Raw genomic sequence first — 22923 nt, 5'->3', positions numbered from 1 at the left:
CAGTATTTCCCTAGGGAAATTACCTAGTTCTAGGTTTTCAAATGTATTTAAACTTGTTACGTAGTTTCTTGTATTTCCTGTTGATTTGCTAACATTTGGTTCTTTTTCATCATTTATTTTTTTAGTTTTAGGCCTCTTCCTAATTTTTGAAATGGGTATTGTCTGTCTTTGAGTTATATTAAGGGAATGATTTTGTGTAGTGATTTATTCTTGAAGTATTATTTTGGGAGGATATAAAGGTAGATTCATACAGATGCCATTGTTTTTGGCTACTCAGATGTTTTCCTATTTTTTTCAACATAACCTTTTGTTTACATGGACTTTATTGCAATATAATTCATATACCATGCAATTTGCCCTTTAAAGCATACAATTCAGTGGTTCTTAGTATATTTACATACTTGTATGACCATCACCAGTCATAAATATTTTCATTACCCTAAAAAGAAATACTGTACCATAAGCTATTACTCCCTAGTCTCTCCATCCTAGTCTCTCCATCCTTTTCCACTCCTTGCTTTAGACAACTGCCACTTTATAGATTTGCCTGTCTTTATAAATTTGTCTTTTCTGAACATTGCTTATAAATAGAATATTTATATTCTATAAGACCACTATATGTGGTCTTTTGTGATTGGCTTCTCTTGTAGCATGTGTTAGTGCTGTTTCATTTCTTTTTATTGCAAATAATATTCCATTGTATAGATATACCACATTTTTGTTTTTCCATTCATCAGTTGATGGACATTTGGGTTGTTTTCCCTTTCTTGGCTATTATAAATGATGCACATTTGGGTTTAAGTCTTTGTGTGGACATATGTTTTCATTTTGAGGGGTGTATATACCTACAAGAAGAATTACTGGTGTTTATTTTTAAGAAGTTTTTCTATTTTCTTTTGCTACTTTAGTAGGCTTCAGGGTAGGAGGGGAGGTCATGACATTTACCTAGTCTGCGGTGAATGTGATCTCCTCTGTTGTGGACTGGACAGACTATATCATCAGATGGTTTGGATAGTAGTGCGTAGTATAATACAATTTATATGAAAACACACTTGTCTGCTTTAGTGATTCTGGAACACTAGGAAAATATTTTATGTTTCTTTAGACTACTCTGAATACTATACTTCATTTCCTTTCAAGGGAATGGTGTAGATTTTTTTGAGATTAGGTCATTTTTTAATAACTTGGAAATATTTTGCATTTTTCTTGTATTGGTCTGCCCTTTGTCATCGTGATTAAGATTTTCAGCTCATTTAGAGGTATATTGTTTGTTATTTTATTTAATTAATGTATTTTAAAAGTTTTGATATGGTTCTGCTTTCTGTTATATGCGTTGTGCATATAAGACATTATTATAATGTACTACTTCTAAAGAGACTTTTATCATAATTGAAGGTAGTTGAAATAACATATTTGATTTTAGTAGCTATTGATATTTTATTATACAAAACGGCACCAGATGTTTATGGCACTAGATGTTTAAGTGTTCATTCTATAAATTAGTTGTCACTGTTTGTGATGATCACACTAATGCACTGCCAGTACCTTCAGGAGCCCTTCTGATAATCAAAAATAAATGCAGAATTTCAGTGTTCAGAATTTTTAAATATATTTTAGTACTTAAAAAGCATTCATGTAGTTAGCAATTTTTAATATTTTTGTATGTCCTGCATTTAATTTATTAGAGCATTCATTCCCATACTAGGATAGATCATTTCAGTATGTATCCACACAAGCAAGTGTTTGGATCACAGATGTAATAAGATTGTAATTTTTATATTTAAGCTTTTTTAGATTGTAGAGTACGATATAATGAACAATTATTTTTTGTAATAGCAGTGTTTTTCTGTAATTATTACTTTAGGCACCTGGATTTGGATTTGGAATTGCAATATCTGGTGGAAGAGATAACCCTCATTTTCAGAGTGGAGAAACTTCCATAGTAATTTCAGATGTGCTGAAAGGGGGACCTGCTGAAGGACAGCTACAGTAAGCACATTTCTTCTTTTGGGTGCCTGTGTTACGAGCACTATTCCTATCCTCAGTCACTGGCATACTGTTTAGTGACTTCTTCAACGTACATTTATACTTCTGTTTATCATAAATGAAAAGCCTAGTATCCCTTACCTTAAGTAGGTGGTCACTGTAAAAATAAAGATAGTGAAGAGAAAACTTGTTCAGTTTAAGATGGAATTTAGCCTTCAGAAACCTCTCACCCTTAATCTTGTCCTTATTGTTCAGTTAAGGTAAGCAAGATAGAGGCAAAATGTATACTAGCTAGCAAAAAAGTGAGTGTATAGTTAGAGGCATTGAAAGAAAACTGGAAGGAGAAATGCTTTATCTTTTAAAAAGGGAGTAATTTTTTCCAGCCATGTAATATAATATCATTTAATGCCCTCTAATTGTACCACCAAAAATCATTTTTTGTATTGTGGTACCTGTTCACTCTTTTGTAAGAACATTGTATTAATGATATAAAAATATTAATGGCCTGTGGTCAGTTACTAAACATAGGAGATCGGAAAGTAAATTGTTTGACATTATTGTATCATTGTTCTGAAAACAAATAGATTAACTAGTGTATAATTAAAATACTTTTATGGAAGTACTCATTGTGAAAATATATTCACAAACTTGTTTGTATGTTTTTTCTAACTTATTTTGGTGACCTTTTTTTACTTAGGGAAAATGACCGAGTTGCAATGGTTAATGGAGTTTCAATGGATAATGTTGAACATGCGTTTGCTGTTCAGCAACTAAGGAAAAGTGGGAAGAATGCAAAAATTGTAAGTATCTTTTACCTTTAATTTAATAAAACTATCAACCTTATGGTTGATATGTTTCTGGTTTTTGAATTCATCTTAACGCTTTAAGAAAATGAAAACTGGATCAGTAGTTCTAAAGTTAGCTTACAGGTGGTATGTTTTATCACTGTGTATATATTTTCTCAAAGTTTAGATACGAGGATTTATTTTATTTTTTTGAAGGGGAAAGGAAGGGTGATTAAATGGTCACCTCTTTATGACTTAATGTTTCCTTTTCTTTTAAGTACTTATTAGACTGAAACTTGGCATGTAGTCCATTTGAAGTATTTATTAGCCCTGTTTTCTGTTACAGGGTTTGTTTAGTGGGCAAGTTTTACATTGTCCCTTAAACATATACATCAATAACCACTTTCCTTGTTACTGTGATACAGTTTGAGGAGAAAGTGGTAAGATTTTCTTTATAGGGTTGTTTGGGGTGCATTTTAATGTTACTGTTTTAGTACATAGCTGAAATCTGTCCTCTATTTCATTATTTCTCTTAAGAAGTCTATTTTTTTTAATAAGTAAAGGGAAAGAAATTCAGTTAACTCTTGATAACTGGCCTCAAATCACAAGTAAAACTAAACAAATGTGGCACAGGGATGCCTGGGTGGCTCAGCAGTTGAGTGTCTGTCTTTGGCTCAGGGCATGATCCTGGGGTTCCAGGATTGGGTCTGCATTGGGCTCCCTCTGGGGAGCCTGCTTCTCCCTCTCCCTGTATCTCTGCCTCTCTGTCTCTCATGAGTAAATAAATAAAATATTTTTTTAAAATAAATAAAATCTTAAAAAAATAAACAAATATGGCACAGAATGGATTTAATGTAAAAGTCCTATGTAAAATTATGTCCACATTTGGGAACATGTCTGCTACTTCTTAACCCACTTTATCCCCCCCGCACCCCTCCTTTCTGCCCCTCTAGCCTCTGAAAGGACTGATTAAGACACTGCTTTGTGGCCTTAATTCAGATATAAAGAGCAGGAACAAGAGGCTGCATAGGCAGCTAGGTCCTTTGCCCTGCCTTGTCTATTGAGAACTTTTCTACTTTCTAGCAGACACTCAGAACCACGGTGGACACAATGGAGAGGGAGGGAGAGGGGCTGGAGTGAGGGGAGGAGCCTGCATTGTGTTTTGACCTTGGTGGTTGGGTGAGAGCTAGTAGGTGTATTCCCTGAGATTTTGCGCCCCACAGTTGCGAGGTCCTTTTCCCTTGTGTAGGCTGCTTGCCATATGGTTTATTTCTACACCAGTGTTCTTGCTGGTGGGTGAGAGCTCTTTCAGATTGCGGTAGGTCTGTGTTGAGTTATTGCATTCCAGATGACCAACATCTTTTTCTTTTTAATTTTATTTTAAAAAATTAATAAAGATTTTAAATAAAATCTTTATTTATTTGAGACACACACACACACACACACACACACACACACACAAAGCCCAAGCAGGGGGAACGGTGGGAGTGAGGGAGAAGCAGACAGACTCCTTGCTGAGCAGGGAGCCCAACCTGAGACTTGATCCCAGGACTCTGGGATCATGACCTGAGCTGAAGACAGGTGCTTAACCAATGGTGGTTCATTGGAACCACCACCCAGGTGCTCCAACATTTTCTTTTGAGTATATATTTTCACAACTTCATTATAACCATATTTTTACAACTATAATGTTATTTTTATTTTTTAATTTTTTTAAAAAATTATTTATTTATTCATGAGAGACAGAGAGAGAGAGAGGCAGAGACACAGGCAGAGGGAGAAGCAGGCTCCATGCAGGGAGTCCGATGCGGGACCCAATCCTGGGACTCCAGGATTACGCACTGGGCCAAAGGCAGGCGCTAAACCGCTGAGCCACCCAGGGATCCCCTATCATGTTATTTTTATTTTTTTAAAATTTTTATTTATTTATGATAGTCACAGAGAGAGAGAGAGAGAGAGAGGCAGAGACACAGGCAGAGGGAGAAGCAGGCTCCATGCACCGGGAGCCCGATGTGGGATTCGATCCTGGGTCTCCAGGATCGCGCCCTGGGCCAAAGGCAGGCGCCAAACCGCTGCGCCACCCAGGGATCCCCTCATGTTATTTTTAAATCACAGTTCATACACATGCTGGCTAGTGGGTGGTAGAGTTTTTAAACAATTTTTAGAGCATGAGATTGTAGTGTTAATGGAAGCAAATTGCTGATTTTTATAATTGCCGATCTTAAAATTGAGTAAGTTTTAGCATTAGTACCTTAGCTGCTGATCCTGAGCATTGTTATTATTATTCAGTGTCTTTCAGTTGCTCATTTCAAAGTGAGCATCTTAGGTAAATTGAGTTTTTTCTCCCTGTTCTGAGATTGTGAGCTTTGCCTCTAACCCCAACTTTTTAAGCTGAAATGTTGAGCTGTTTTGTTTGCCATGCAAAATATTCAGCATACATACACCACATTGAAAATTCATCTAAGAAAGATGTATTCCAACACCCTAGACTTCTCTCCATAGAAATTATTTTATTTTATTTTATTTTAAAGATTTTATTTATTTATTCATAGACACAGAGAGAGAGGCAGAGACACAGGCAGAGGGAGAAGCAGGCTCCATGCAGGGAGCCCGATGTGGGACTCGATCCCGGGTCTCCAGGATCACACCCCAGGGTGCAGGTGGTGCCAAACTGCTGCGCCACCGAGGCTGCCCTAGAAATTATTTTATAAGTAGGTCCAAAACCTGTAATGTATTTGAAATAGAAGAAGGATTTAGGGCAGCTCAAGGATGGATTTTGCTCTGACCATACTTAGAGCTACATGAGTTGGAAAGGTGGAACTCAGGAAGATTGAGCAAGTATTTTTGCCCTATAGGGAGAGGCTAGAGGGGGATTAGGTAGAAGAGTGTTTTAATCAGCAAAGAGCTGTTCATTTCTACATTTGAAGTGACTGGATCATGGTCAAGTTTATCATTGCCATATGACTTCTAGAATAAAACTCCAGTGTCTTAGACTGTGGTCTTCAAGGTATCTTTTAACTCTTAATTCATCCCTAGCCATAACCAGAACCTCAAGGTCATTATATACATTGTTTTTGCTTGTTTAGTTTAGTTTTTTTTTTTTTCTTTCAGTTCTGAATAAGTAGCTCCTCTTCCTCCCATTCCCAATCTACCAGTCTCTTTTCTTCCCTATGCTCTTATGTTGGGGTATTCGGTTGTTTATATGATTATCTTTCCATAAGCTAAGAGCTTGTTGGGTAGTAAGCAAATAAATTATTTCTTTTTTGTTGAACTTAAATGTTAGAACTCTTTTAATAGTATAACTACCACAAGTAGGCTTAAATTTGCTTTAACAACAAGTGAAGGGAAGTTAGAAATAGTTTATGACACAGCGAGCATGTAAATTTTTACTAAAAATATTAGTAAATTTTTACTGAAATCCTGAATATCCTAAAAAAGTATTATGAAGTAAATGATTTGGCAGAAACTCTTCTTAGAAATGACATCTGTGAGCACTTCAGTGTATCTCCACATGGCCTTTTATTGTCATGCTTACCTAGCCCATTTATTGATGGGCATTTCAGTTCCAGTTTCCACAAATAATAAAAAAAAAATTACTGTGTTGAAGATTATTGTGTTTCTATTTATTCAGTTACTGTTTAGGAATAACTTCTTAGTGGCTTTTTAGTTAGAAGGCATTAATGACTTTATATATATATTGCCACTGCTCTTCGGAAAGCCAGTAGGGTATTGAGAGTCCAATTTTATCAACGATGTTTAAATCTTTGCCAAACAGACTGAACATAGTATTTCAAATGAAATATTTTACAATATGAGTTTGATCATCTCATAGTGTATATATTGCCTATTTATGTTTCTTTTTTGCTTATTCCTTTGCATTTCTGTGTTGATGATTATTGTATTAGAGTATTGTATGTATTAGGATTGTTAGCCTTCTGTCATATATACTACATATTTTGTCTGTTTGCTTTGTGAGTGTAAGTTGTTTATGGTGATTGAGGAAGGTTGTTTTTGTATGATTTTAACATTGAAATGCTTTCATTTTTTATGTTATGTCTGTCAGATGTTCACTCGATTGGTTCTGCCTTTGGTGTCAGGCTTACAAAAGTCTTTACCTTATCAGAGTTATAAAAGCATATATCCTATATTTTATTCTAATATTTGTCATAGTATTTTGTTGTTTTATTTTATTTGAATCTTTAATTCATCTAAGATTTGAAGTTGGCATTCCCCCCCAAATTTCTCTTCCAAAATTTTCAGTGTTAAAATCAAGCATAATTGTCAAACATGCTAAATATCTTCTTGTAGGTTTATAGCCATTAACTATAATACACATAGAGAATTATAATAGGATTGAATATTTTTCAATAAGTTAAACACTTACTGGTTGCAAATATTTCATTATATTGAGTATAATTAAATGCATGGCAAGGATCTTCTCCAAGGATCTTGAATCTTAATAGGATAGATGAGTATACACAGTCATAACCATAGTGCACATCTGAGATTGAAAGTAATTTTTAAGTACAGTAAATTTCCAAAGAGATGGCAGGTACTCTTGCAGAAGACATGGAAAGCTCCCAGTCCTCATCTAGTCACTTTCTTTTTGTTTGTATATTGCTAGGGAGGAATTAAAGATTTAAAGTAATACTGCAAACATATTGCAGTGCAGTATGCAGGAGGTTGAAATAGAGGTGACTAAAATGCAGAGTCCATTAAGAATGCTTTACAATAAATGTTACTTGTAAGGGCCTGAGCTGTGGGGCACAGAGGGTAGAAAGATAGGCAGTCTTCTCTCAGTTCATAACAGGGCATTAGCTGGCTGTCCTTTTCATATGTTGATGTCTTGCTTCTTCCTCAGCTTCAAGTGTTGTTTCCTAGGAAAGGACTTCTGTGATCACTCTTGTAGAAGCAAACAGCAAGCAGTATTGAATGTGGAGCAGCCATTTGAAGAAAATTAGTCACGAAGGGAGGATATAGGATAACTTGGAAATGAGTAGCAAGACAGAGGAATAGAAGATTAATTAGCAGATTAGTAATAGGCAGAAGACTAATTTGGGGGAGAGATTAAAGTTTTAAGTACCTTGAGGGGTATTATTGATGAAGAGGGTCTTGGAGGTCATATGGGAGGATTCCATTCATACAAGAAGAAGATCAACTTGGTCTTTGAGCCCTGAAGGAAGGAAAACTAAATAAATGAGATACTGAAAAAATGTAGGAGTATAGGGAAAGTAAAGTGGCATTGATCTCTGTGAGTCTGGCTCAGTGATTGGGATCTTGGAGAATGGTTTTGGAATACCTGTGTTAGCAAATTCCTTAGAGAGGCAGGAGGTACAGGAAAGGATTACTGAACAAGTAAAATGAATTTATGGAGGACCTACTCAGCATGTGTGGAAATGTAGCCATCTGAAGGTAAAGATAATACAGGACTGGAGTTTGTTGTGGCAGGTGATTGAGGTGTCAGGAGAAGATGATTTAGGGCAGCCCGGGTGGCTCAGTGGTTTAGTGCCGCCTTTGGCCCAGGGCCTGATCCTGGAGACCTGGGATTGAGTCCTGCATTGGGCTCCCTGCATGGAGCCTGCTTCTCCCTCTGTCCCCACACCCCGCCCCGTCTTTCATGAATGAATGAATGAATGAATGAATGAATGAATGAATGAATGAATAAATAAATAAATAAATAAATAAATAAATAAGATCTTAACAAAAGAGAGAGAAGATGATTTAAATATCACAGCATGTTATCTCATGCTTGGGAGCAAGGCATGTTAAACCAGGAAGGAATTGATGGACTGAGAGAATAGAAGAGAATGGAGGAATCGGAAAGAAGATGGGCATAGATAGGAAAGTTTCAGTAGATCAAAATGTCAAAAGTAGAAGACAAGGAGTGTTACCCAAGAAGATCTTACAGATCTCTAATGAGATGGAGAGTATATCAGGTGAGAAGGCAAGGTGCATGCAGTCCAGGGATTAAGAGGCCACTCAATCAGAAGGTAATGCTTACAGATCTTGAACCTATAGAAAGCTGAAAGAAATAAATGAACAGGGAAAATAGAACCACTTATCAGAGTCATTGAGGAGAGAAAGCCAGAAGAAGGATTTTTACCAAGATGAGAAATTACAGATTAGAGAACTACAGAAACCGAAAGCAGTTTGTTCTGGTGAAGTATAACAGAGTTACTAGCCCTAGCTTACTAAGTTGAATGTTAGTGTGCAAGTACAGTAAATTTAGCTGTTAAGAATTTCAGTAGGACAATTGTGGACCTTGATACTGTGATGGATTCTTGAAAATATCCAGGAGTCAAATTGGGCTTGCAAGTTTGCTTGGTAGCAACTACAGTATATTTGATTAGAGTACAGTGCCCCATCCTTTATTCCAGCCACCAGCAATTACTACTTTTTCTTTAAGCTTGTGATTATTACTCTTAGAAAATCTTTCAAATTAAGTAACTAAGGACTTCATTAGGCTCACTATTCCAAACGTGGTTCTTAACCAGATGTCTGTCAAGGGAGCAGAAAACACAACCATTATGGAATGTATTCCCTAGTAATTTGTTATAAATTTTTGTGTATTATGTCTCTCTGATTCATAATTAGTTAATTGATATGAGACCAGAAAATCATAATTTTCCTTCCTCTTAGGAACTGAAAGTATACATATGAAAATCAGTAAGCTTTTTTGTATAATCTTTATTTGTAGACCATTCGGAGAAAGAAGAAAGTTCAGATACCAGTTAGTCGTCCTGATCCTGAACCAGTGTCTGAGAATGAAGATAGTTATGATGAGGAAGTCCATGACCCAAGAAGCAGCCGTGGTGGTCTGGTCAGTAGAAGGAGTGAGAAGAGTTGGGCAAGGGACAGGAGTGCAAGCAGAGAGAGGAGTTTGTCTCCACGGTCTGATAGGCGATCTGTGGCCTCCAGTCAACCTCCCAAACCTACCAAAGTCACATTGGTGAAATCCCGGAAAAATGAAGGTATTTTCTTCCAACTCATTTATCATTTTCACATGAAAATATTAACACTAATTGTGATAAGTAAAATTGCCATCCCTTCCTATCTTTGCTTTGTTGTCTCTTGTTTTATCGTCAATGTTATGTCCTGTTTGCAGGGATCATCTTTCTTCTCTTGAATTATTTGTTATAGCAGATAATCCTTCAAGTAAATTGTCCAGTAGTTGGATTTTGGATTTCTTATTGTGATTAGAGTAACCAAATACAAATTACGCTAACAAATGTCATACCATCACCAAGCTGAAATTTAGTGTTTTTACCTAGCTGTTAGGATCAGTAGTAGCATAGCCATGGGAAGAAATCTTGGGCTTGGGGGTCGAGGTTGGGCAGAATACTTTTTAAATGAAGAGATTAAGGGGAAGGAGCTCCTAATAGGGCATGCATCTCTTTATAAGGCAGGACATTTTTTTTAACTTAAGATTTTATTTATTTATCTGAGAGAGAGAGAGAGCATCAGCAGAGTGGGAAGGGCAGAAGGAGAAGCAGACTCCTTGCTGAGGAGGGAGCCCAATGCAGGGCTTGATCCCAGGACCCTGAGATCATGACCTGAGCGGAAGGCAGTTGTTTAACCACCTGAGCCACCCACGTGCCCTTATAATGTAGGACATCTTTAAAATTTTTGAAACTGAAGCTGCCTCCCCTCACTTAATCATATTTGTAAGTATGGCATCCTCTTGCAGTGGACATGTCTCTCAAATGCAAGAAAGCTTCTATGACTGGTCATTTTGGTACGAAGGTGTTATATTAAGAATATTATGCAGTCTCACTTTGGTCTACTCTACCAGCATCTGAAAGACCTTTTTCTAGTTCTTGTTCCCCACTCTACTCTGTAGTAGACTTCTCAAACTGTCTACCATTGCTATTTCTACTTCATTTTACTACTCATTCTTCAATCCTCTCTGGCCTAGTATCTTTCCACCTTGTTCTCCAAACCGTTCACATTAAATCCAGTAAAAGTTTTTAGTCTCTATTTTACTTGCCTTTTTAGTACCATTTTGCATAGCATTAACCACTTCCTATATTTTGAAATAATGTCTTCTCTTGACTACAAGAGAATGGTAATACTGTGTCCTTCTGGGGTCCCCCATCCCCTTTCTGTATCCTTTGCAAGTTCTTCTCCTCATCCTACTCTTATTAGGTAGATTTCTGTTCCAGAATCTCTTTTTTTTTTTCTTCAACATAACCTCTTTAGGCAGTCTGATTTAACTCATCACTTCAGTTATCTGCTGCTGATGGCAAAACTTGCTTCTCCAGTCTGTGCCTGTGTCTCTTGGGTGCTGGGTAACCACTAGGCATATTAACTGTGGTGTTCCCCGTAGCTCCCTCAAACTCAACACATCTCAGATGAAACTGACATCTTCCTCTTAAAATTTTGTTTCTTACAAAGTCACTCATTAGATATATTCTCATCTACCAGTTTCTCATGCCAGTTATGGATGACGTGTTTATCGCTAATTTCTCTCATACATTTAAGGTGTAAACATGATGGCTTGATATACATATATATATTATAAAATGGTCATAAACAGATTTATCACAGTCATCATTTATATGATACCTTAGTTACCTCACATCCTCTAATAGTTACTTTCGGGGGGGGTCTGGTGAGCAACTATCACCTCTTTTTTTTTAATTTATTTATTCATGAGAGACACAGAGAGAGAGAGAGAGAGAAAGGCAGAGACACAGGCAGAGGGAGAAGCAGGCTCCATGCAGGGAGCCTGATGTGGTACTTGATCCTGGATCCCCAGGATCACGCCCTGGGCCCGAAGGCGGCACCAAACCTCTGAGCCACCCGGACCTAATGAATCTCGAAAACTGGTTTCTGGATCCCTTCCTGTTAGTTCTGGAGCCACCTTCACAGGGTTAGAGGATCCTCTGGACGTTTCTCTGTGTTATTTTTTTGCTTCTTAGTTCTCAGTCCCCGCTGCCCTACTGTTACAGCTTCAGCGAACCTGCCAGGTCTTTATACATATTGATGCATTTGTTTTTAACCATTGTGTCTCTACCCACCCACCCCCAATCTCACATACACATACATACATGTACCCTCATCCTTCTAGTTGAGTAGTGTTTCTACTTCAGTATTTCTTCTTCAGGGAGGCCTCCTCTGACTCCACACTGGACACGGAACCCTGTATTGCCTCGTCTCATGTTTATATTTGCCCCTGCTGTGTGTGTGAGTTGTTGGAGTGCAGGGACTACCTCTCATTTGCTGCTATTTATCCATAGTGCCTGGTGCATAGTTAATACTTACCTAAGGAAACACTTGGAGTAATTGAATATATGAGGATTATTTTGAGGTCATTTCTGTATTGGTCATTTTTCAGCTTTTTGATCTTAAATAAGGAAAGGCTTGTCATCTATTGATGTTTTTTCTGTGATATAACAACCATTTCTTAAAGTACATATACTTGACTGCCTAGATCCCCTAAAAAGTCATTTTTTTACCCTATTTTTCCCGCTTGTGAGCCCTCTTTGTGTATTTGCCTTAAGTTAAGCTGCAACTCTGATACAATTTTTAGAAGCTTGAGTTAGATCTGCTACCCATCCCATATTAAAAACAAAAAACCACGTCTTGGGTTTTTCTTCTTTAATGCAGAAAGGCACAGTTCTTTTCTCTGTCCTGACAGACCCAGGGAGCGATCAGTGCTTTTCCTCTTGACGTCACGTTGTCATCATTGTTCTAATATACAAATAGGCAAAATTCTATAGTTTTGCAGGTCCCTGGACAGTTTTCTGGACTCTTCCAGTGCCTTCTTCAACTCTAACCATTTCCTCACCCACAGATTCCTTTGCTTTCACATTGACATGCACACTTTTTTTGATGATTAGAGGAAATGGCATTTTTGCAGGGTAACCAAGAATAATTACTTGTTATTGATTGTACTTCAAAAAATGTGGTTATTTTTTATATTCTTAAAACTCCATTTAAGTGTCATAGCATTCTACACTAAAGATATTTAAATATATTATTTCAGAATATGGTCTTCGATTGGCCAGCCATATATTTGTAAAGGAAATTTCACAAGATAGTTTGGCAGCAAGAGATGGCAATATTCAAGAAGGCGATGTTGTATTAAAGGTATAGTCCTATTCTTACATTTTAATGAACTGAAATAGAAAACAAATTCTAGTGTAACTATACAGCTTTCTCATGTTCAAAACAATTTTACCAAAAAATTAAAAATCACTGGGGCACTGGATGGTTTGCCATTTATAATGGACAAAAATGGTTTGTCCATTATTACATGTCAACACTGATGTTTTTCTTTAGGCATGGAGTCATCCTCAGCGAACTAATCACTACAAATGAATAGCATTCCCTGGTAGGAGCTACTTTGTAGGTAGTATGTCTAGTCTTATACAATAAGTGGTTTTGATAACTGCTCTAAGTATTATTGAAATGTTTGTTAGTTTGCTTGTAAGTCCTAGAAAGTGACAGGCTTTTGGAGATAGGCTTGGGGATACTAATTTGGGTTTTCTGACAAAGCAATAATATGGTAAAGATTTTATTATTTCAGTAAAAAAGACTACTTTAATAATACAGGAAGGTGTAAAGGGAATATTTTGGTTCTTAAAGCAAGCTGAGGAGTAATTTAAATATTCCTGTTTCATAACAATATTTGTAATTTTGTCATTTATGTTCAACCTAGTTTCTTTTCTGTTGCAGATAAATGGTACTGTGACAGAAAATATGTCACTGACAGATGCAAAGACTTTGATAGAAAGATCTAAAGGCAAGTTAAAAATGGTAGTTCAAAGGGATGAACGGGCTACCCTATTGAATGTCCCTGATCTTTCTGACAGTATCCACTCTGCTAATGCTTCTGAGAGAGATGGTAAGTATAATTTTGTTTGGAAAGTCCCTTTAGTTTCCTATTAAAGTAGTAGGAAGGTTTGATATGTTTGAGTGAAATCACTTTCTACAAACCAGATACCATCAAAATCTAAGAATCTAAGAATTACATATATATATATGTGTGTATGTATATATATATACATATATATGTGTGTATATATATGTGTATATATATATACACATATATATGTGTATATATATGTGTGTGTATATATATACACATATATATGTGTATATATATGTGTATATATATATATACACATATATATATATATAGTGGAGGATTTACTTTTAATTACAATTTTTTCTAGTTTTATTGAGAAAAAAATTGACATACATCAGTGTGGAAGTTTAAGGTGCATAGCATGATGGTTCGATTCACATATATTGTGAAATGATTACCATAGTATGTTGGTTAATGTCCATGATCTTCTCCTATAGATAAAAAGAAAAAAGTTCTCCTTGTGATAAGAATTCTTAGGATATAGTCTCTTACAGTACTGTTAACTATAGTCATTGTGTTGTATATTACATCCCTGGTATTTTGTAACTGAAAGTTTGCACCTTCCTCTAATTCTCCTTCCTTTTCCCCTCCCTGGGCCCTTCCTGGTAACCACAAATCTGGTATCTTTTTCTGTGAGTTTGGTGGTTGTGTGGGGTTTTATTTTTTGCGGTTGGTTGTTTTGTTTTGTCTTTCTCTGACTTATTTCAATTAGCATATGCCTTTAAAGTCTATTGAGGTGATGTTGTCACTATTTTTTTTTTTTCTATAGACAGCTCACCATCATTTATCAGTGGTTGATGAAGTTAATGCTTAAATCAGCAATTTTATATGAAATTATATTTAGTAGCATATATACATTATCATTGGAATACCTTACATTTTACTATAGTCATTTCATGGGAAAATAAATAGCACCCTGTTACTTAACAGATATTTCAGAAATTCAGTCACTGGCATCAGATCATTCTGGTCGATCACATGATAGACCTCCCCGCCACAGCCGGTCACGGTCACCTGACCAACGATCAGAGCCTTCTGATCATTCCAGACACTCTCCACAGCAGCCCAGCAGTGGCAGGTAAATTCTACTCTATTGTTAATATAGTATGTGCTTGATACATAATATTGGTTACAAATAAAACTAGAAGATAGATTTTGTTTTGGTTATCAAGTTTAGGTCAGGGTTTGTGTGTGTGTGTGTTTCTGTTGTTTTTTTTTTTTTTTAATCAATTTAGGGATTATCTAAAAACAGGTCAGTGAAACTTCTTAAAGAGCAAAAAAGTAAGTATCTTATATACGCAAGCTACATAGCTTCTTGTCACTACTCTGTAGCACAGAAGTATAACTGTAGACGGTATGAGAACAGGCAGAGAGTGGTATTCCAATGAAACTTTTTATAAAAACAGTTGGCCTTAAGCTGCAGTTTGCTGATTCACTGCATTAGAAGATGCTACCCAGCTTATAGAGTCTGTTGCTTGGGAAAGTTAACTACTCTATCAATACTTTCCTAGACAGTGTTACCTGGACTTTGTTTTCCCTTTTAAAAATACACTTTATGGTATTTATGCCAAAGATTCTGGTATACTAGTAGTATATGATTTACGTGAGTTTATATGATCTTTGGGGTTGCAAATACTTTTGAGAAACTGAAAACTATGACCCTTATCCCTAGGAAAGTACACATGTACATATACATGTATCATTTTACAACAAATTTGTGGACATCCTTAGGGCTCTAGGCCACCAATTGATCTATGATTTTTAACAATAATCCATATGGAGATCTTGAGGAGGCACTTGAAAATTTGAGAACAGTTTAGGATTAGAGATGGTGATTTGGGATTTATTTGCATGGAGGTGTTAGCTCAAGCCATATAAGTTGCTAAATTTGCTAAGAAAGACAAACGTGGAGAGGCCAAGAACTGGACCGTGGGAAATACATTCTGTGAGGAAGCAAGACATAAGCAGAAAAAGGAGGAGTATCTAGCCAGAAGAAAGCTTTTTAAAAGATGTTAAAAGCCAGCTGGTTTTAGATATTTTTGAAGCTGATTCTTTATAAATTTCAAATATTAGATTTATAAATTATATTAACTCTGATCTTTATTTTAAGATTGTAATGATTTTTTAAAAAGGTATATTAATGTTACATGCCATCCTGGTTTATCTTATAACTGATTATTATTTTTAACTGCTGCAAGTTAATATATTAGTTCTTAAAATTTTCCTGACACAGCAGGGATGTTACCTGGAAGAAAAGGACTGCTACCACAACACATACACAGTGGTATAACTAACACCCTTGGGTGATTCATGGGAGCAACTATAATTTTAACACATTTCTCTCACCTACAAATGGTACTGGTATCAAACAATTTGGACATGATATCTTAAAAAAAAAAAAAAAAAAAAAAAGAATCATCCAGATATTGGCCATTAGTTTTTATTGTGAGCAAATTTGAAATTTTAGAAAGTTTTTTTGATGTCCTTTTTTTCTTTCCCTACTTAGATTTCATTTACACTTAGCATCTGTAACTTACAAGTTGTGGGGGTTTTTTGTTTTGTTTTTTAAGAAAAGATTTTTTTATATTACATTTGGGGTGTTTTAATTGGGAACCTCAGGTATTCTCATGGGTAACGCCAGTTATCATGAGATCTTTTAAAAATACAGAATTCTGGACCCTGTTCTTAGGTAGAGGAATACTGGTTTTTTTATTGTTGTTTTTAAATTCCTGGTATCATTCTCTTCCATGCACCACCAGATTTAGGAACTTTTGGTTAGAACATGTAGCATATACTAAAGAAAAAATAATGCTTCGACTACAGAAGACCCAAAGTATTAAGATTATTTCCAAATTTTTGTGCTGAGAGTTTAATTCCTGAGTACTCTGAGACCTGCCCATAGGCAAGATATACAGAGTACCAGTTCTTAAAGGTTTCGTTTCTTCCCCTAAAGTTCATGTTAAAAGTAACTATGGAGTTGTACAGATTATCTTGTTTTTAGAAGTAATTTAGATGTTCTTTGAGCGTAAAATCCTAGTATTAAAAAACACTATGGGTCCTACACAGCATTCCATCATCAATACAACCTACTTAATTCTTCTACATGACGTTCTTTTCTGAGAGAGTAAATGTTACATGGACAGACCTCTTGAGAAAAACATATTAGCCTGTTAATTCATTATAACTAGGTGAGCAATGTATCCTCACTGTTTTCTAGAACAGGAGTTGGCAGACTATACAACGTATGGACCAAATAAGCCTGTTGCCTGATTTTGCAAATAAAGTTTTATTGGAACCCATCCTGTAATGGTGTATTTGAGTGATTGCAACAGAATATATATGGTCACAGAGCCACATCAGGAAAATGTTAGCCAGTTCCTGGTCGAGAATGCTAAAATAATCTGTTTTTAAAATAAAAAACAGGTATGCCTGGGTGGCTCAATAGTCTGCCTTCAGCCCAGGGTGTAATCCCGGAGTCCTGCATCAGGGTCCCTGCATGGAGTCTTGTTTCTCCTCCCTCTGCCTGTGTCTCTGCTTTTCTCTGTGTGTGTGTGTGTGCCTCTGGTGAATAAATAAATATATTTTTAAAAAACCTAAAAAATAATACATGTATAGAGATAATTATTACAGTGATTTTCTTATATCTGATACTCGTTGCCAGGTTTGTATAGTATTTTATTCAGGGTGTTTCAAGCCCACTTTGGGCCAAGACTTGTGCTCTAGGAGCTAGGGATGCTGAGGGAGTCTACAGCTGGTGGCACTGCTTCATGATGATTACCAAGTAGCTTTCACTGAGAAGATTCTTTCACTGATTGCACTGTGATCCCTGCATATCTAGAGAGTATTTGATTTTCAGGCTATGTTCTAAACTTTTGCTTAGTTACAGTTTACTCTCCCTACTACTTAGCATTTAATTTAACATATCTGTTTTATGGCTTCTCCCCCTAGAGTGACAGCATATGTTTACCTTTTTTGTTCTGTCTTATAAACTGTTATATAAAGGTGACTGTGATGCTACTGATTATCATAAGCAGATGTAGAGAAAAATATTCTATTGCAGTGAAAGCTCAGATGGAGCTCAGATGAATTTGGATTATAAAAATTATGCTTTGCATTACTTATACTCAGTTATTCCATAAACTGACAAAGTTTACTTAAGGCCTAAGTTGTTGTCTGAAGTCATTAAGGAATGGATATTAACAAATAGAAAAGGTTTAATTTATATTTAGCATATCTGTTTAATAAAAATGGTTGCTTTTGAAGTACTTAAAAGCAATGTTTTAAGAAGATGGAAACTTTGTAAAATTTTTAAATATTCTCTTAGTCATTGTTTCTCCTGAGAGAGGATGCTTCTATTAAATTCTGAAGTTAGTGTTATCAGTATTGATGTGGTTTATGATATAGCAAATGCATAATAATAAAATTAAATTTTACAAATGAGAAATTTCTAGACTACATCCAACAGTTGAGCCCATTTAAGCTGATATATTTGAGATCAAACCTTTTACCTATATGGTCCACTTTTTACTATCAGTATTTTACTATACAAGATTGAATTTAGCTCATGATCTTGTTCTCTAAGAGTACTAGATAAATCCCAATACCTATGGCATATAGGGCGTATTATGTATCCGCTTAAATGGCTTAGAGAAGTCTTGGCTTTTAGATTAAAGAACATTTTTTTAATTTACATGCTTTTCATTTTCTTTTACCTTCCATAATTGTTTTCTTAGGTATTAGAGAAACAAATATTCTTTACTTCTAGTATACGTAGTTTCTGTCAGATACTGCTTGGTTCTTGCTGGAACTTTGCCAATAGGCTAAAAATTTGAGATGTTTATATGTATCAGTTGTACATTTCTTTTACTATTTTAAAATGTGTGGGGTCCCTGGGTGGCTGAGTGGTTTGACGTCTGCCTTCGGCCCAGGGTATAATCCTGGAGTCCCACAATCGAGTCCTACATCGAGCTCCCTGCATGGGGCCTGCCTCTCCCTCTGCCTGTGTCTCTGCCTCTCTCTCTCTCTCTCTCTCTCTCTCTCTCTCTCTCTCTCTGTCTCATAAATAAATAAATAAGTAAGTAAGTAAATAAATAAATAAATAAGGAGAAGTGCCTATCTTCTGACGAATTTCAAATTCTGTTTTCTGATTTTGGTTTTAGTTCTTTATCTTAAAAAAAAGTTTTATTACTTCCAATTTAATAGATAGATGCCTTATTCAGAACAAGATTTACATGTGATAATGTTGGTAATTAATTTGGTGTAGGTATATACTGCTACATTTTCTTTTTTCATGCTATGAAGTCCCTCAGGTTGTTTTTGGTTTCTTCTTCATCAGTGAAAGAAAGAGCCAGATAGAAAAATATAATTTTTGAAGTGTCTCAATGGAATCATTAATGGATTAATGAATTCTTCCCCATGGCTCATATGTCTTTTAGTCAGACTAAGGCAGTAAGTGGTGAGTTGATGCAGCACAGTGAAGGTTCAAAGATTTTTTTTAAAAACCAGTAATATTGACAGTATCCTGCTAATTTTTTTTTTTTTTAAGATTTTATTTATTCATTCATGAGAGATACAGAGAGAGAGAGAGGCAGAGGGAGAAGAAGGCTCCACATAGGGAGCCCGATATGGTACTCGATCCCGGGACTCCAGGATCATGTGCTGGGCTTAAGGCGGCGCTAAACCGCTGAGCCACCCAGGCTGCCCTATCCTGCTAATTCTTACTAAATATTTATTGATGTCATATATGTGTTATACATCACGTCCTGAACAATCTAGGCAAGATTCCTGCTGCCATAGAACTTTGAGGCTTATATCCAGGTGAAGAAAACAGGTAAATTTGAAATATGCAAAAGTAATTTCCTTTAGTGATAAGTACTATAAAGAAAATCAGGGTAGTATGATAGTGAAGGCCAAGGGGACAATATTAGATAACCTGATCAGAGAAGAAGGATTCTCTAGAGTGACTTCTTCAAATGAGTAAGAAAGAGCTCTCTAGGTGAAGATAATTACAGAATAAGATCTAGCATGCACCATTTCTCAACTTGTTGAAATAACACCAAGATAACCTATGTAGCAGCATCACAAGAGCAAAGGAGAGAATGATTAGAGTTCTAAGAAGTATTTTCTTCTGTTTTGGAAAAAATTGTTTCTTTAGGAAAAATGTGGAAGGTTTTTTTTTTTTTTTTTTTTTTTTTAAGTTGTTTATTGGGACACCCGGGTGGCTCAGCGGTTGAGTGTCTGCTTTTGGCTCAGGGTATGACCCTGGAGTCCTGGGATCGAGTCCCATGTCAGGCTCCCTACATGGAGCCTACTTCTTCCTCTGCCGTCTTTGTCTCGCTCTCTGTGTCTCTCATGAATAAATAAATAAAATCTTTGGGGGAAAAAAGTTGTTTATTACTTTAATTGGGATTTTTTTTGTTGTTGTTAGATTCTTTGTCTAACATTTCAAAAGGAGTAGAATATTAATGACCCATCCTGAACTTTTGTTACTTAGATGAGAGCCAACTTGTTTTCAGTCCTTGGTAATTTTAGGTTACCAGGTTAAAATTCTAAGCTGAGGCTTTGTTTTTGATATGCTTTCTAAGGAGCCAGGCTGAGGGAACACTGTAGTTGGTGCACTTCTCTACTAATTAACTTGAAACCCAAGTGTAATAATATGTGTGTTCATCGAGTGCTATCAGTCTTAACTTCTAAGGGAAGACAGTGGATCTAATGGCAGAAAAACAAACTTAAATATTCTACTTTATAGCCACAATTTAAACAGTAAAAGTATGAATTTTATTTAATTCATTAGCTTTTATACAGGTACAATAGATAAAATATATTTAAAAGTGGACTATCCACTTGGTAACGTGTTAAGAATAGTAAATGTATGAAAACTCTTATTTCCAGATTTAAATAACATAGAACAGTCTTCTCTTGTCTTTTTGAGAACCTTTTAAAAAATGAGGGGAGTGTTGCAACATTGGTCTCTTGTAAAATCAACCAAACATACCACTCAGTCAAAAGGTTGTTTTACTCTAGGGGTGCCTGGGTGGATCATTCCATTGAGCATCTGACTCTTGGTTTTAGCTTGGATCATGATTTCAGGGTCACAGGATGGATCCCTGAGTCTGGCTCTGTGCTCTGTGGGGAATTGGGTTCTCTCTCTTTCCTCCTCTCTTTCTCCCCTACTCACATATGTGTTCTCTCTCTCTCTCTCTGTCTCTGTCTCTTTCTCTCAAATCTTTAAAAAAAAAATTGATTTTCCTCCAGGTATTAATCTAAGTACCTGGTAATCATTGCACCACCAATGAAGGCTTAAGTATGCTATCCTCAAATTAAAAAAGGTCTTCCTCAGTGCTTCCCATTATTGAAAATTATGCATTCCTACAAAAATCATAGTTTGAACAAGAGATCTGTTTTCCTTCTAAATCAGATGGACTAGGTTAGTCATCACTATCATAAATAAGCATGTGAGATGAGAAGCTTTGTACAAAATGATAAACTTCATAAAAGTTTGTATCTGTGTTATTATTGCCTGAAAGACATTTGCCAAAATGAGCAGTCTAAGATACTCAAATTTTTTCAAAAGCATACACACACACGTGTGTGTATTTCTAGAAAGTAGGTTACAATGTGTAAAGAATAAGCTTAAACTGTAGGAATTTAGCTTGTAAATTCGCAAAATAAGTACAATTATTCCTTGCCTTCTCAGCATACCACACTTCACTTCTGTGTCCACATACCAGCTTAGAATCTTTGCATGTCTGCCTTTGTCATCCCTAGAATTTTGTTTGTGTCATGCAGATTGTTAATTTTTTTTTATTGCTATTAAGGAGGAACTACAATGTATAAATATCTTTGTTTCCATATAAGATTTAGAAGATTTAGCAGTGGTTGCAACATTCCTTATTTATTTATTTAAGATTTTATTTATTTATTCATGAGAGAGAGGCAAAGACATATGCAGAGGGAAAAGCAGGCTCCCTATGGGTAGCCTGATGCGGGACTCAGTCCCAGGACCCCAGGGTCACGACCTGAGCCAAAGGCAGATGCTCAACCACTGAGCCAGGTGCTCTGGTCGCAACATTCTTAATAGCCAGATTTGAGTGTGCCTTTAGTTTTTCTTTCTCATATTTTCTAGCTCTCCTGGCTGAACTCTCCTGTTGGTGGAGTATGGTTAAGTTAATTTCTAAACATATCTTTATTGTTCATTATGCTGTGATAGCCCAATAATCTTTAAAGGAATTAGTATCTAGTTTTTGGTTGCATCCTACGTTCTGTAGATCTTGCCTCCCTTTATGCAATAAATGAGTTTCTGAAAAGAAAGTATAAATCTGTTTTTTAGGATAAGACATTTGGTATGTAATTAGGAATTTGAAGTTGGTTTTATAAAAGAATGTTTTACTGGAGTGAATGTTCAGCCTCAAGTTTATTTTCTATATTAAGGATATTTTTAAAATAAGGCATGACCGACCAGTCACTTGAGAAGGTGTTTGGGAGCCAGAAGCATGAGAGAATGCTTCATAAATGGGCAGTCTGGCATGTTTTGTCAGACAAGGTCCAGTCAAGACAGGAAGCTGAGTGAGGAGTGAGCCTAGCACGTTTAATGTAAAGAGATTAAATTTAACAGGATTGGAGTAACAAAGATTTCACTAGTAAGAAGTAAAGGGAACTCTAAAGAATATAAGGAGCAGCCACTCCCCCTGATGCTGAGAGGGGATGCCAAAGGAAGAGGCTCCCCCACCCATCCCTAGCTAGGGCTCAGAGCCAGCCTTGTTGGACTTTTCCAATCCCCATGGCTCACTGAATGGCAGAGAATTCAGCTGTGGTGTGTTGCCAGAAGAAATATTTCCTCTAAGGTGCTTAGTAGGGGATCCCTGGGTGGCTGAGCGGTTTGGCGCCTGCCTTTGGCCCAGGGCGCAATCCTGGAGTCCCGGGATCAAGTCCCGCATCGGGCTCCTGGCATGGAGCCTGCTTGTCCCTCTGCCTGTGTCTCTGTCTCGGTCTCTAAAATAAGTAAGTAAGTAAGTAAGTAAGTTTTAAAAAAATAAAGTGCTTAGTAAAGGAGTTTCCTGGACAAGTGTCTTGTTGGAGACCTTGTACTACAAAACTGTCCTAGGGAGTAACCAGGGAAAACTGCTAACTGCCTGTAGTGTGCTGCAAGGGGCCTGCTGAGGGAGCACACACCAGAACTCAGAGACTCCCTGACCAAGCTGCCTGCCCTCTGCATATAGGCCCAGAAACACTCAGGATTTTAATTACACCTAAAATTTGTCACTTAAAACAATTTGTTAC

At 36.4% G+C, this 22923-nt stretch overlaps 1 protein-coding gene across 1 annotated transcript in view; it reads left to right on the top strand.

Annotated features, from left to right (window-relative positions):
- The window catches only part of TJP1 (tight junction protein 1), a 110262-nt gene that overhangs the window by 42131 nt on the left and 45208 nt on the right, over window positions 1-22923 (top strand). Inside the window, 6 exon segments of the mRNA NM_001003140.1 lie at window positions 1865-1989; window positions 2684-2786; window positions 9469-9742; window positions 12760-12863; window positions 13452-13620; window positions 14575-14722. Coding sequence (NP_001003140.1) covers window positions 1865-1989; window positions 2684-2786; window positions 9469-9742; window positions 12760-12863; window positions 13452-13620; window positions 14575-14722 — 923 coding nt within the window.

Source organism: Canis lupus, chromosome 3 (assembly GCF_011100685.1).
Source record: "Canis lupus familiaris isolate Mischka breed German Shepherd chromosome 3, alternate assembly UU_Cfam_GSD_1.0, whole genome shotgun sequence".
NCBI classification, from domain to species: domain Eukaryota; kingdom Metazoa; phylum Chordata; class Mammalia; order Carnivora; family Canidae; genus Canis; species Canis lupus.
This window is presented reverse-complemented; position numbering and strand designations above follow the sequence as displayed.